At 37.4% G+C, this 12,442-nt stretch overlaps 1 protein-coding gene across 1 annotated transcript in view; it reads left to right on the forward strand.

Moving 5' to 3' along the window:
* LOC149289951 (tetratricopeptide repeat protein 27-like) overlaps positions 1–12,185 on the forward strand; it is a 154,354-nt gene extending 142,169 nt beyond the window's left edge. The window contains exons 18-22 of the mRNA XM_089490160.1: positions 3,440–3,605; positions 4,683–4,880; positions 5,677–5,788; positions 7,579–7,679; positions 12,063–12,185. Coding sequence (XP_089346286.1) covers positions 3,440–3,605; positions 4,683–4,880; positions 5,677–5,788; positions 7,579–7,679; positions 12,063–12,185 — 700 coding nt within the window. The remainder of the gene's footprint in view (positions 1–3,439; positions 3,606–4,682; positions 4,881–5,676; positions 5,789–7,578; positions 7,680–12,062) is intronic.
* The last annotated feature ends 257 nt before the right edge of the window (positions 12,186–12,442 follow it).

Consider the following 12,442-nt stretch of genomic DNA (forward strand, 5'->3'; position numbering starts at 1 on the left):
AAGAAGAAAAGAGAAACTTCTTCTGAAAATGTTGTATGTTGTATGTATTGACAGCAAAAATAAATAACACCCCCCCCAAAAAAAAATAACATTATAGTTTTTAGCTTAAATGGCAGCATTTGGCAAAATTACATTTTCATCCTGAAACATTTAAACAACTCAGACGGTATCTGGTATAATTTTCAATATAAGAGACTGTGATGTCACCTCTGTGAAGGCCGGAATTCAGGTCAAAGCGACCTTCACATATTAGCTCACTGCTTAGTCTCCTATGATTTTTGTTACAAGAGTTGACATCATCATCTTAAATGCATTCGCTTCCCAGATGTTCATATCTGTGTAATGGCTGCTCTCCTCTTTTGTAATTTTATGGCCTTGAAGAACATGAAAGGGATGTATAAATTCTTACAACCTGTGGTTATATTAAAGTACGTGTATTGGATTAGAACACTTCTTTCCTCCTTGGTGGTCTTACAATTATGAGGGACAGAAAATCTGCAGTAATGTTTTGTCTAGTAGAGCCAAAAACAACAAAAAAAAGGCACCAAATTTTTACATCGGTGCAGTCAGGTATTTTATTGATCAAGTCTTGGCTGTGAAACAGGTTTAATTTGTTTAGTGTATATAATTGGGGTACTTACAAGCCCCCCTTTGGTTTACCATCAAAGGTCATTCAAACAAATCTTAAAAGTGTGGCACCAAATGATCCAGACAGTGGGCTGGTGTATTCAACTCTTGCACTAAATGCAGACCAATCTTTGGGCTGGACCTCATAACTAAGGCATTCCTGTGAGCTTAAAATGTAAAGTGAGATGTTGCATTGTGCCAAACTCAACAGCAGAATTCACTCTTATGAATCTGCAGGTCTTATGAAAAAGGTGTATAGTGTCAACATTTCTGCATGTGTGATGTCCATGAGATTTGTATGCAGCAGTGATATATATATACATATATATATACACACATACACTCACTGGCCACTTTATTAGGTACACCTGTTCAATTGCTTGTTAACACAAATAGCCAATCAGCCAATCACATGGCTGCTACTCAATGCATTTGGTCATGTAGACGTGGTCAAGACAACTTGCTGAAGGGGATATAAGTGACTTTGAACGTGGCATGGTTGTTGGTGCCAGGCAGGCTGGTCTGAGTATTTCAGAAACTGCTGATATACTGGGATTTTCACGCACAGTCATCTCTAGGGTTTACAGAGAATGGTCCAAAAAAGAGAAAATATCCAGTGACCGGCAGTTGTGTAGATAAAAATGCTTTTGCTGATGTCAGAGGCCGGAGGCGAATGGGTTTAAGATGAGAGAAGGGCAACAGTTACTCAAATTACCACTTGTTACAATCAAGGTATGCAGAGTACCATCTCTGAACGCACAACACGTCGAACCTTGAAGCAGATGGGCCACAGAATTGGACAATGGAAGACTGGAAGAATGGCGCCTGGTCTTGATTCCAGCTGCGACATTCAGATGGCAGGGTCAGAATTTAGCGTAAACAACATGAAAGCATAGATCCATCCTGCCTTGTATCAATGCTTCAGGCTGGTGGTGGTGTAATGGTGTGGGGGACATTTTCTTGGCACACTTTGGGCCCCTTAGTACCAATTGAGCATCATTTTAACGCAACAGCCTACCTGAGTATTGTTGCTGACCATGTCCAGCTGATGGCTACTTCCAGCAGGATAATGCACCATGTAACAAAGCTCACATCATCCCAAACCGGTTTCTGGAACATGACAATGAGTTCACTGTACTCCAATGGCATCCACAGTCACCAGATCTCAATCCAATAGCGCACCTTTGGGATGTGGTGGAACAAGAGATTCACATCATGGATGTGCATCCAACAAATCTGCAGCAACTGCATGATGCCATCATGTCCATATGGACCAAAATCTCTTAGGAATGTTTCCAGCACCTTGTAGAACGTATGCCACGAAGAATGAAGGCAGTTCTGAAGGCAAGGGTGGGGGATCTATGATATATGGATCTCTGATCTCCCCAGGAGCCTGGGAGTCGGTTTCTGCTGCAATGTCCACTGTCCACTAACCTGGAACTGCTGTCCTGTCAGCATACGCTAGAATACACCAATTATAATGCTCATGGTACTGAATCTGCTGCCGCAAATGCAATGTAAAAATATTTTTTATTGTTGTACAGCATCACCTTTATGCTGGCATGTTGGCCTTTAATTATGATATTTTTCATTTTAGATTATATGTGACAAGCAAGCATAGTTTAACTGTGGTGCTTTTTTAAATATATGTTGATTACAGTAGTACTATGAGGTTCTTGGAAGTCATCAAGGGCACTGCTATTCAGAGCTACATTAAGTTGGGGGCCTGGAAACTAAATGAAATTACTGCCGACAATTCACAAGGGACATGATCTTTGTTGGGACTCTGGAGATCAGATGTCATGGTAATGCTTAGCCTATTGAGGTTTATGAAAGTTATGAAAATCATGTGAAATATGTCTTTTTGATATTCATTCAACGCACATGAAAAAACAATTATTTAGCACATGTGTTTATAGACCAGGCGCCTTTCTGCTGGTTGTTTTTCTTCTAAGTGTCAGAATTATGAAGCCTACTCTTGTGAAACAGAAAGCATATTTTGGCCAACTCTCTGATTGTGTTCAGCTTCAAAAGTATGGAAATATATGCCAGGAACACTTTTCACTTTTATCAGAAGCTGATTAGAAAATCATAAATTTTAACTCTGTTTACTGTTCTAGGAATTAGCACTTCTCCCTTCTTTGGATAACCAAAATGTTAAAGGTGCTGTTCTATTCTCTATCATGTAAAGCAGGGGTGGGGAACCTTTTTCCTGCCAAGGACCATTTGGATATTTATAACATCATTCCCGGGCCATACAAAATTGTCAACTTAAAAATTAGCCCCACATTGTATATTTATGTCACCAGACAGCCCTCCCTGATTTATGTGATGCCCCCAGCCAGCCCCCCTTGTGAATTAATGCCCCAGTCACAGTTGTGACCCCCACGACCGCAGTTGCTGCCCCTTTTGCCCCGTGGGCCAGACCAAATGATTTTGTGGGCCGGACGTTCCCCACAACTGATGTAAACCATAGCAAGCCTGTAATTTTATTATTTAATTTAAATGTTTAATCCCCAAACCTCAACAATGTATCAGTTCCTTCAAAATGCTAAATGATTTCTAAGAATTATGTTTATAATTCTGCTTTAGTGAAATGTATTCTGTAATAATCAATTCAAGATAATTGACATAGTCGGACAATACACATCACTGATTGGTTGCTTGAATTCCTCCATGCATTTGCATTGGAGACCACATGAACATTTGAAGGGACCGCTCAGCTATCATATGCATTAAAGAACATGATCCCATTGTTTCCTCACTTTTGTAGATATCATTATATGTCCATTGTTTTCTCTTCTTCACAAAGGCAAAGAGCTTTCCGAACTCTGCAAGAAGCCATTAAATGTAACTTTGAACACTGGCAGATCTGGGAGAATTACTTAGTGACCAGCACAGACGTGGGGGAGTTTTCAGAGGCAATTAAAGCTTATCATCGGTTAATGGACTTGCGTGATAAATACAAAGATGTACAGGTGGGTCGATGTTTACGTTAATGCCTGTGTATTTAGTCCTGTTATCGTGACCTAAGCATTGTATATATGGATTTATAAGAACACCAATGTGTCTATTCAAGTAGTTCATTTGACTATAGAAGAGGAATGAGAAAAAAATGGACTTCTGAAATTAAGGAAGATTTACTTTACTGAGAAGGTGGTAGATAGGTGGGATAGCCTCCCTGCAGAACTGTTAGAGGTTTAAGGGAATTTAAACATGTATGGAGTAGCCATATGTCTATTCTGCGTGTAAAACAAGAACGAAGACTGATTAAGGATTGAATCTTTAAAGCAGGAAAAAACAGGCAAACTTGATTAACGGAACTGTTATTATCTGCTTCCTTATTCTATTTCTGTATACATATTTACACTAATTTAGTGGCAATTGCGTCTATTGTAATGCCAAGACATTCCTGATGCAATATTAGTAAATACATGCAGATTTGTGTATAAAAAGACAAACCTATAGAGATATTCTGTTTCTGTTGGCATGTGATGCACTGAGAAAAGTTTGTCTTTTTGTTACTTTCAGAAAAAAATAAAGAAGTGCGATATATATGTGCTAGAACTTTTTATGCTTCGTTACGTGCTCCTTTGTGATTTGTTGCCCGAAGTCGGTAAAGGGCAACTAATGTTTTTTATTAATTTTATTTCCTGTGTTCTCAACATTTATTTTTTTTTACTTTTACAGCGTGCGATATTTCTTTAATATCTTTTTAACAAGCAAATAATCTATAAAGTTGCTTAAATGTATCTGTGGGAATATAATCCGAACCTTCGGTGTTAAGTGAATGCACTGCTGGTGAACCCTTTCTCATTAAAACAACAACACACGGCTGTGTATTGAATGATATAGGCTAGTTTTTATTTTAATATCCCCAGCATTATTGATCTTTCTATGGCAGGCTTTATTACTCATGCTAAACGTATACTTACGTTGTTAATATAATGAATCATACATTTTGTGTATAGAATTCTACAATATAATGGAACGTTGCCGTTAACAGTCCCATAATGCAGATTTGCCATGTTGGTTTTGTATTTTGTTTCTCGTAGGTACTAGAGATATTGGTTAAAGCGGTTTCTAATGGCATAGAGGATTGCAGGGGTGAATCTTCAAGCAGCCTGAAAGCCAAGCTACAGGAATTGTTTGGTAGAGTGACCTCGAAGGATTCCAGTGATGCCAATATATGGAGAGCATATGCTAAACTGTATGGGAATGGTGAATCGGAAAACATGGAAGATAATGAAAAGGTAATTGCACTTTAGATACCTATTCGTATATAGTGATAACTGTTGAACAACAACCATATGCCATGTACAGTATGTGTCTCCATTGTGCTAGTTGGAAATGTATGAAAAAATAGGCCTTCCATTACCAAGAGACTGATTTTTTTCTGTACGATGCATATTTCTGAAACAAAGAAATGTTTCGTTTACCTCTGTTGAGTAGCATGGATCATATCTGAAAGTCTAGACTACATTTTTTCAGGAGCACAGTTATAATTTAGCCTCTGTTGTTGGGGACAGAGTTCAACATCTGCAGCACAGCTGCAGCCTTAAGTTTATCTTTTCCCAATTTACAAGCCGTCGCGTGGAAAGGATCATAAGAGAATACTAAGCTGCCTGATCAGGGAGAGCCCAATATTACAAAAGTTCATTTATTTGAGGCATTTTGTAATCCATTAATGCAAGCCATTTATCTTGACAAGTTGCTGTAGTTTGAAAGGTGAGTCCAACAAATCCAGTGAGGCAGATGCTAAAATTTAGATAATCTCTGCTACTTAGATGCCATGCTAACTAGTAAAGGATTTTAAAATATGAATTGAGCAACATGTGTTATGCCCATCATTATATTATTAAAGAAAATGGTAGGGCATCACCTGTCTCTGCCTGGAGTGCAGAAAAGTTAGACTAACCTGGCCATGGCATTGACATCTAGATGTATCTTACTGCTGTTCTTTACCTCTACACAGAAGAACTTTCTCCCTCTCACCTTTGAATTCAGTTTATTACAATGTATTCAACTAAGACATGCGCTTGATTTCAGGCCTTGCAGTTTCTGACAAAAGCTCACAAGTGTGATACTCAGAAAAGCGGCTGGCAAAATGATATTCCTTCATTCAAGGAAATTGTAAACGGAGCTGTGGACCTTGCACACGGTAAGTGTATTGTTTAAGTTGTATGGTTATACGCTGATGTACATGGTGTCTCCAGGTGGCTGGTTCTTTTAGGTAAGTAACTAGATATGATGCAACACCGATTATAAAATAAAAATAAAAAAAGTCTTGCACAATTTATATCAATTATTCATTATAATAGTTTGACTTAATGTCAGATACATAGCAACAGTCAAAGACCTCTATTTTGGTTGCTACAATTAGGAGTGGGTTGCCGGTAATTCCAAATGAGATGAAGCATTACACTTGACCAGCTAGTGTATGGATTAAGAGCTACCTTGCCCCTGTAATGTCTCAAACTTCACCACTATTTTGAATACCTAGCACCAGCAAGTTTACTCTTTAAGAATGACTGAGTTGTCCATTCTTCACATAGTAAAACAGGGGGAGAGTTTTTTACCCTCATTTTCACTATGCATTATTCTGGGCTGTATAATTATGCTGGGTTCTGCCATCAAAATGTATTGTCTTCTGGCCACAGTAAATGACTTTCCTCGTGGATGCTAAAGTAACAGCACTTCAGCACAAGGTAATAGAAGTATGGGGTACTGTTCATCACCCTACCACCTCCCCCATACTATACTGCCAGGTATTGAGGCTTAGTACTGACACATTTATATTATACAATCAACACATGTAGACAAATCTGTATAACTTTGTTATCTCTTCACCCTACATTTTTAAATAGCTTTTTGGTTTGTAGCTCCTCATATTTTTCTGATACCACTGATTAGCTAATTCTACCAGCAGGCATGCTGTAATTAGTTGCTTCATTCATTACTCCCTGCCTTTAGTTTAATGTGTCAGCCTTGTTAAATTTGTTCTGGGCTTCGTGAAATTGGTCACAAATGGAATTTGATATTTGTTTTTCTAAATGCCAGTGAATGCAAAAACAGTGATGAGGAAAGTGGAGGATAGGGCAGCTGTAACAAAAAATATTCACAAGCCAATTATTACTCCTCTAAGGTCAGCAAGCAGAAAGATATGTGCAAGCAATGGCTAATATTTTCTGTTTGATTCTGTGAGTCATTGCACAGTTAGGCACAGGGAGGGTACAACATTTCCATGGTCACATTGCCTGCACGATAATATAAACTATAGGCTGGTGGCTTTTTTGAGAGTTGACTGCCATTCTCCTGGGATTCAAATGGCATCTTGACATTAAATTTCAGTATCCTTCATCACCATCAGCTCTCAATCTGACATGTCTATCAAAGTCATAAACCACCATTATAACTCAACTCAAGCATGGTCCAACAACAACATAACTCTACAATCCATACACCACCAGCTTCCAGGAGGCCACAACTCCAAAGCTCTCCACCACAATCCCCTAACAGGACAAGATTTTGTAAGGTATACTTCACCAATCCACAAGAGAAAATAACTCCAAAACCCTTCACCACCAGCCCCTAACAGGACAAGACTTTGTAAGACATACCTCATCAACTCACAAGAAGGCAAAATTCCCCAAAATCTACATCACTAGCCAATATCAGAAAATACCTTTTTGAGGTGTATACCATTGCTGTAACCTGGTAATGTAGATATAAATGAACAGGAAATATTAAACAAACTGTATGTAAAAAAATAATTTAATAGACTTTAACACTGAATATTTCCTTGTTGCGATATGTAACAGTGGTTGCTAACTACACAACAAAACACTAACTGCTGTGTCATTGTTAACATTTTAACTTTTAAAATATGTTTAGTTTGCCAATGAACATAAATTTATATTTATATTTTTAATGTCCTCTGTTTTTTTCCAGTGGCAATAAAATGCAGTCGAAACAAAACGAATGCTCAGGAAGCAGTGCAGATGCTGTCCTCGGCTCGTCTCAATCTCCGTGGCTTGTCCTCTAAAGCAAAGGTTAGTTATGGAACTGTATTTACATACAGGGGATGTTTGAAGCACAGGCATTGAATTTCAATTTAGCCTTTTGCACAGCAGTATTCTGCCAAAGTCTTTCAAACAATCATTTTTATAAGATGGTTTAGCTGCAAGAATGGTGGCGTCATAGACTTCACATTTAGTATTATTTAAGAAAATGAGTACATTGGTATGTAGTAGTTAATGGAAAGCTGCAGCGATTAATTTCACATCTTCTGGTTCTTAGTATTTTAGTATCTAGTTGAAGGAAAAAATAAAAAAATAATAAAAAAATAAAAATATATATATATATATATATATAAAATATACAGTTGTGTGAAAATGAAAGTACACCCTTTTGGAACTCTGGTTTTACATGTCGGGATGTAACAACAATCATCTGTTCCTTGGTAGGTCTAAAAATTTGGTGAAAACAACCTTAGATGAACACATGACTTATTACACCGTATCATAATTAATTCAAAAAGTAGCAGACAGGTGTTGCCAATCAAATGCCCTTAATTAATTGATAATCAGCAAGTGTGTGACCACTTCTATAAAAGCCAACGTTTTAGCAGTTTGCAAGTCTGGAGCATTCAGGTGTGTGTGTTAACACAATGCCAAGGAAGAAATACATCATCTCAAAAATGCAATGGTACTCAGTTTATTCATATATGCCACACTGAATCCTTTTTTGAAAAGAAAAAAACAACTAAGTGTACCTAGAAAAATTTTTATTGTTTTGAAAGGAAAGGGTGGTCACACCAATTATTGATTTGATTTAGATTTTTCTTCTGTTTACTCGCTTTGCATTTTGTTAAATGATAAAAAATAAACTATTAACATAGCTAATGGGAGTTATTGGCCACACTGAGTGCCTTAAGGCAAAGGTTCAATGAGTGTCTGGAGTTTAATTGGATCTTTGCATTAAGCCACGCTTGGCATGGCCAACAATTGGCATAGTGATGTGCCATCTTCAGCGTGATTTCAAGGGTGCATTTCAAGCACCCTTGTATCCAGCATAAATGTAGTTCAATATGGTGACATAAAAGAGCAAGTTAATACACTTTTGTTGCCAAAATGTATAAGCCAGTTTTCATACACTGCAAAGTGTTCTCCAACCACTTTTTTCCTGGAGGGATTCACTTTAATTTGAGAACCAGACATGTCAGTATAACCTTAGAGTGGCTATGTGCAGACATATTGTCATGATTTTTAACAAATTGTGATTGTAATGTAATTACAAGCCTCCCAAAACACATAAAAGAATGCTTTTCTTGAAAGTGAGCATAAAGGTGAATAAAATATGTTATGCATACTGAAATTAACATTGCAATAAGCTGTCAACCACAACCAAAGCAGGTTTGGTAGAAGTAAACAGAAGAACACATAAAAGTTCTATTTGTCTTGCCGTGTTGCGTCACACAGCAAGCACTGACACTGCCATAGTTATAATTGCCTTCAAATTGGATGTGTCAGGTGGAGTCAATAATGTTGTGGCGCCTCTTATGATGACGGCGCCCTCTGATCTTACTTTGTCCGAGTCATCAGCCTAAAATCCATGCCCTCAAATGAATTATAAAGAAGGAGCAGGAAATTCCTTTCTACTGACCTGGCTTGGTTCTGCTTCCTCATTATGAAATGGAGAGCTGATGACTGCTTCTACAGTACAGACTCTGATTCCTAGAATTCAGATTGGTTTTATACGTACTGCTGCATGTTTTGCTTTTTAGGAATGTAACCATTAGGATTGGATATTGGCTCAAACTCAAGATAACAACCAAAGTAGTTTCATTGAATATGCTGTCAATCCTTTTCACAGTCCTGGTTACTTTTGGAATCATAAACTCAGGTGGTGCACGAAAAAGATATACTTGACGATCTATGGTGTCATTTGTCAAAGTATTTGAAGTTCACAGACATAAAAAACTCCGTTATGGTTGGTTCCCAGCGTGCCTCATTCATTGGAAAACTTTGAGAGTATCAGAATTGTAACCTTTCTAAACGTGTGAAAAAATTTCTGAGGAATACTAAAATGGATATAAAATCTACCCCCTGTATCGCACAGACAATGTAAGCCATTTTCGCAATTAAAAGTTTTCCCCCCTATGACGTTAGTAAAATTTAAAGGCAGACAAGATAACATGATATCATAATATAAACCAACTATAAAAAAATATTTTTTTCTTATTTGTAAAAGGAATTGATTTTGTTTTGCTAAACAAAAAGGGACATATGCCTAATGTGGACATTTTTGTGCAGAGGCAGTGTTCTATCATGTTAGAGGCGTACAAAAGCCCCCTAAGACATCGTCCGGCCTAGGACCTCCGCTTTGACAGCTCTGGTTTAATGAATGACTTTGTACTTTAAAACAAAAAAAAAGGAAACCAAATACTTCTTTGACTGGAATTTCTGATTTCAAAACCCTATTCATTGTGACAGCTCTATTGTCGACTGCGTTGCCCGCCTTTCTGTTTGAATTTAATTAAAAGCACCCGATGGCAGATGTGATATTATTAATCAAGAGCAGGGATCTAAAGATGATTTCATCAAGAACAGTTTGTCTTGAAGCCACGACATGGTTCTTGTTGTTCTGTTGATCAAAAGGAGACAAGAAGAAAGACAGCCATTGCTGCCAAGCTAGGGAGAGCCAGACATTCCTTCCTGGGCTTTTAACATAAAAGCCGACGACCTCTTCCTAAAACAATGACTCGTGGTTTTAATTTCTTTTTATACACAGACAAAATAGGATGTGTTGTATTGTTACACATAATGTTTATTATAGTTGTAATGATTATTTGGTTCCATAGCAGGGGATCACTTCATTGTCCAGATGTAGATTCTTACACTTACAATCAATAGAGTAAATATGTTTATTGTGTCTCACTTGGGCCAAAATTAGTTGTTGTCTCCCTTCGTATGTGGTAGCTTGTCAGTTTACTGTCATATTCATATTTGGGATATTTATGATCAGTTGCATGGTCATAAACAATATCTAATTCTAGAGGTTAACACTCAGCCTGCTAATCTAGGTCCTTGATTAGTGTTCTAATTTCCTAGTAGTGAATCAATATACTGTATGCTTGGGAATCATGAAATCATCAGAAATGTGCATTGGCTATTCCTTTGATGAATGTAAAACCTGAATACATGCAGCTATCATTGCAGCTACTTTATGACCAAAAGCATGTGGACACCTGACCATCACACCTATATGAGTTTGTTGAACATCCCATTCCAAAACAATGGGGGTTAATATAGAGTTCGCCTTCCGTTTGCAGCTAAACCAACTTCAACTCTTTTGGGAAGGGTTTCCAAGATTTTGGAGCGTTCCTGTGGGGATTTTTGCACAATCATCCAGTAAGGCATTTGTGGGGTCAGGCACTGATGTTGGGTGAGAAGGCCTGGCTCGCAATCTCCATTCCACTTCATCCCAAAGATGTTCAATTGGGTTTAGGTCAGGGCTCTGTGGAGGCTGCTCAAGTTCCTCCACATCAAACTTGACAAAGCATGTCTTTATAGACCTTGGTAATTGAGCACTAACAGTTTTACGTTATAATAAAAGGGAGCTATAATAAGTTTAGTCAAGTAGGTGAAATAGTTTACAGACCGTTTAATTACAATTGTTATGAATACATTTGGTAATGAAGTCCCTGTCTCATGGAGCTTATAGTCTAAAGATGACGCAATCACGTGGAACTAGGTTGTTAATCTATTCAGCAATGATATCAGCGCTTTTAAAATTGTGTATACTATTTCCCTGTCCCCTGTTTTTATATGAAGTCACAGTGTGTATTTTGTGATAGAAGTAATTAGTTTAAAAGGAGTTTTGGAAAAGTTAATTAAGGAAAGTAAGATTGATTTTGCAGTACTATTGACAACACCGACGAAGAAAAGAGGATGAATGTTATTACTTCAGCTGTTTAGAGTATATAGTTAACAATATATGAAAACAGCAGGACAGCCTAACAAACTACAGGGCTTTAAATTATGAATTTATAGCAGAAGTTAAACCGAGACAGTGATAAAATAACATTTCTTATATTACAAATATCTCAGCATTGTTTGATAGGACACCTGAGATCTCACCAGCAGTCCATGTCTTAAGTTTAATTTTATTTAGCATATCTTAATCTTCTAATTTTGACATATACATATGAAGAGAGAGAAAAAACTTGATAAACATATTGATTTGTGCTTTTCGGATTCAGATCTCACCAATGGTGTAATAATCTAGCTGAACCATTGTTTTATAATGTCCTGGAAGCCACTTGGGTCAGTTAATAGCATTTATGAGTCTGAAGACATGGTTCGTCAAGCAATTGTGGCTTTGTATTTTTATTCTAGATTTTCAAAGTAATTTCTCATCTCTTCTTTTTTCAGCAACTCTTTACAGATGTGGCAAGTGGGCACGTCTCTGCAGAGCTGGCAGAAGAAGTCCAAACAATGGACAGTCTTATCATGGAACTCCAAGAAATCGGAAATCAGTTCCGAAACCAGTGTTAAAGGAACATTTAAAAAATAAACATACTTTTGTGGAAGAACTCGGCCTCCATGTGTAACTTTGCTTAATAAAGACTTTCTTTATAAGAAATATTTTTTCTTCAATCTCTTTCTTAGGTTTCTTACTGCAGATTTCAAAGCCATTGGGTAATATGTATGTAATGGGTTTGGACATTGTGGAGCGATTGCGATTTGTTTTATTTATAAGGCAGTGATTTAGGATTAGTTGTACATGAGTGCACCAAGTAATTGCCTGTACT

This window comes from Sceloporus occidentalis, unplaced genomic scaffold, assembly GCF_023333645.1.
Source record: "Sceloporus occidentalis isolate IW3139 unplaced genomic scaffold, rSceOcc1.0.p SCAF_42, whole genome shotgun sequence".
Classification (NCBI taxonomy): domain Eukaryota; kingdom Metazoa; phylum Chordata; class Lepidosauria; order Squamata; family Phrynosomatidae; genus Sceloporus; species Sceloporus occidentalis.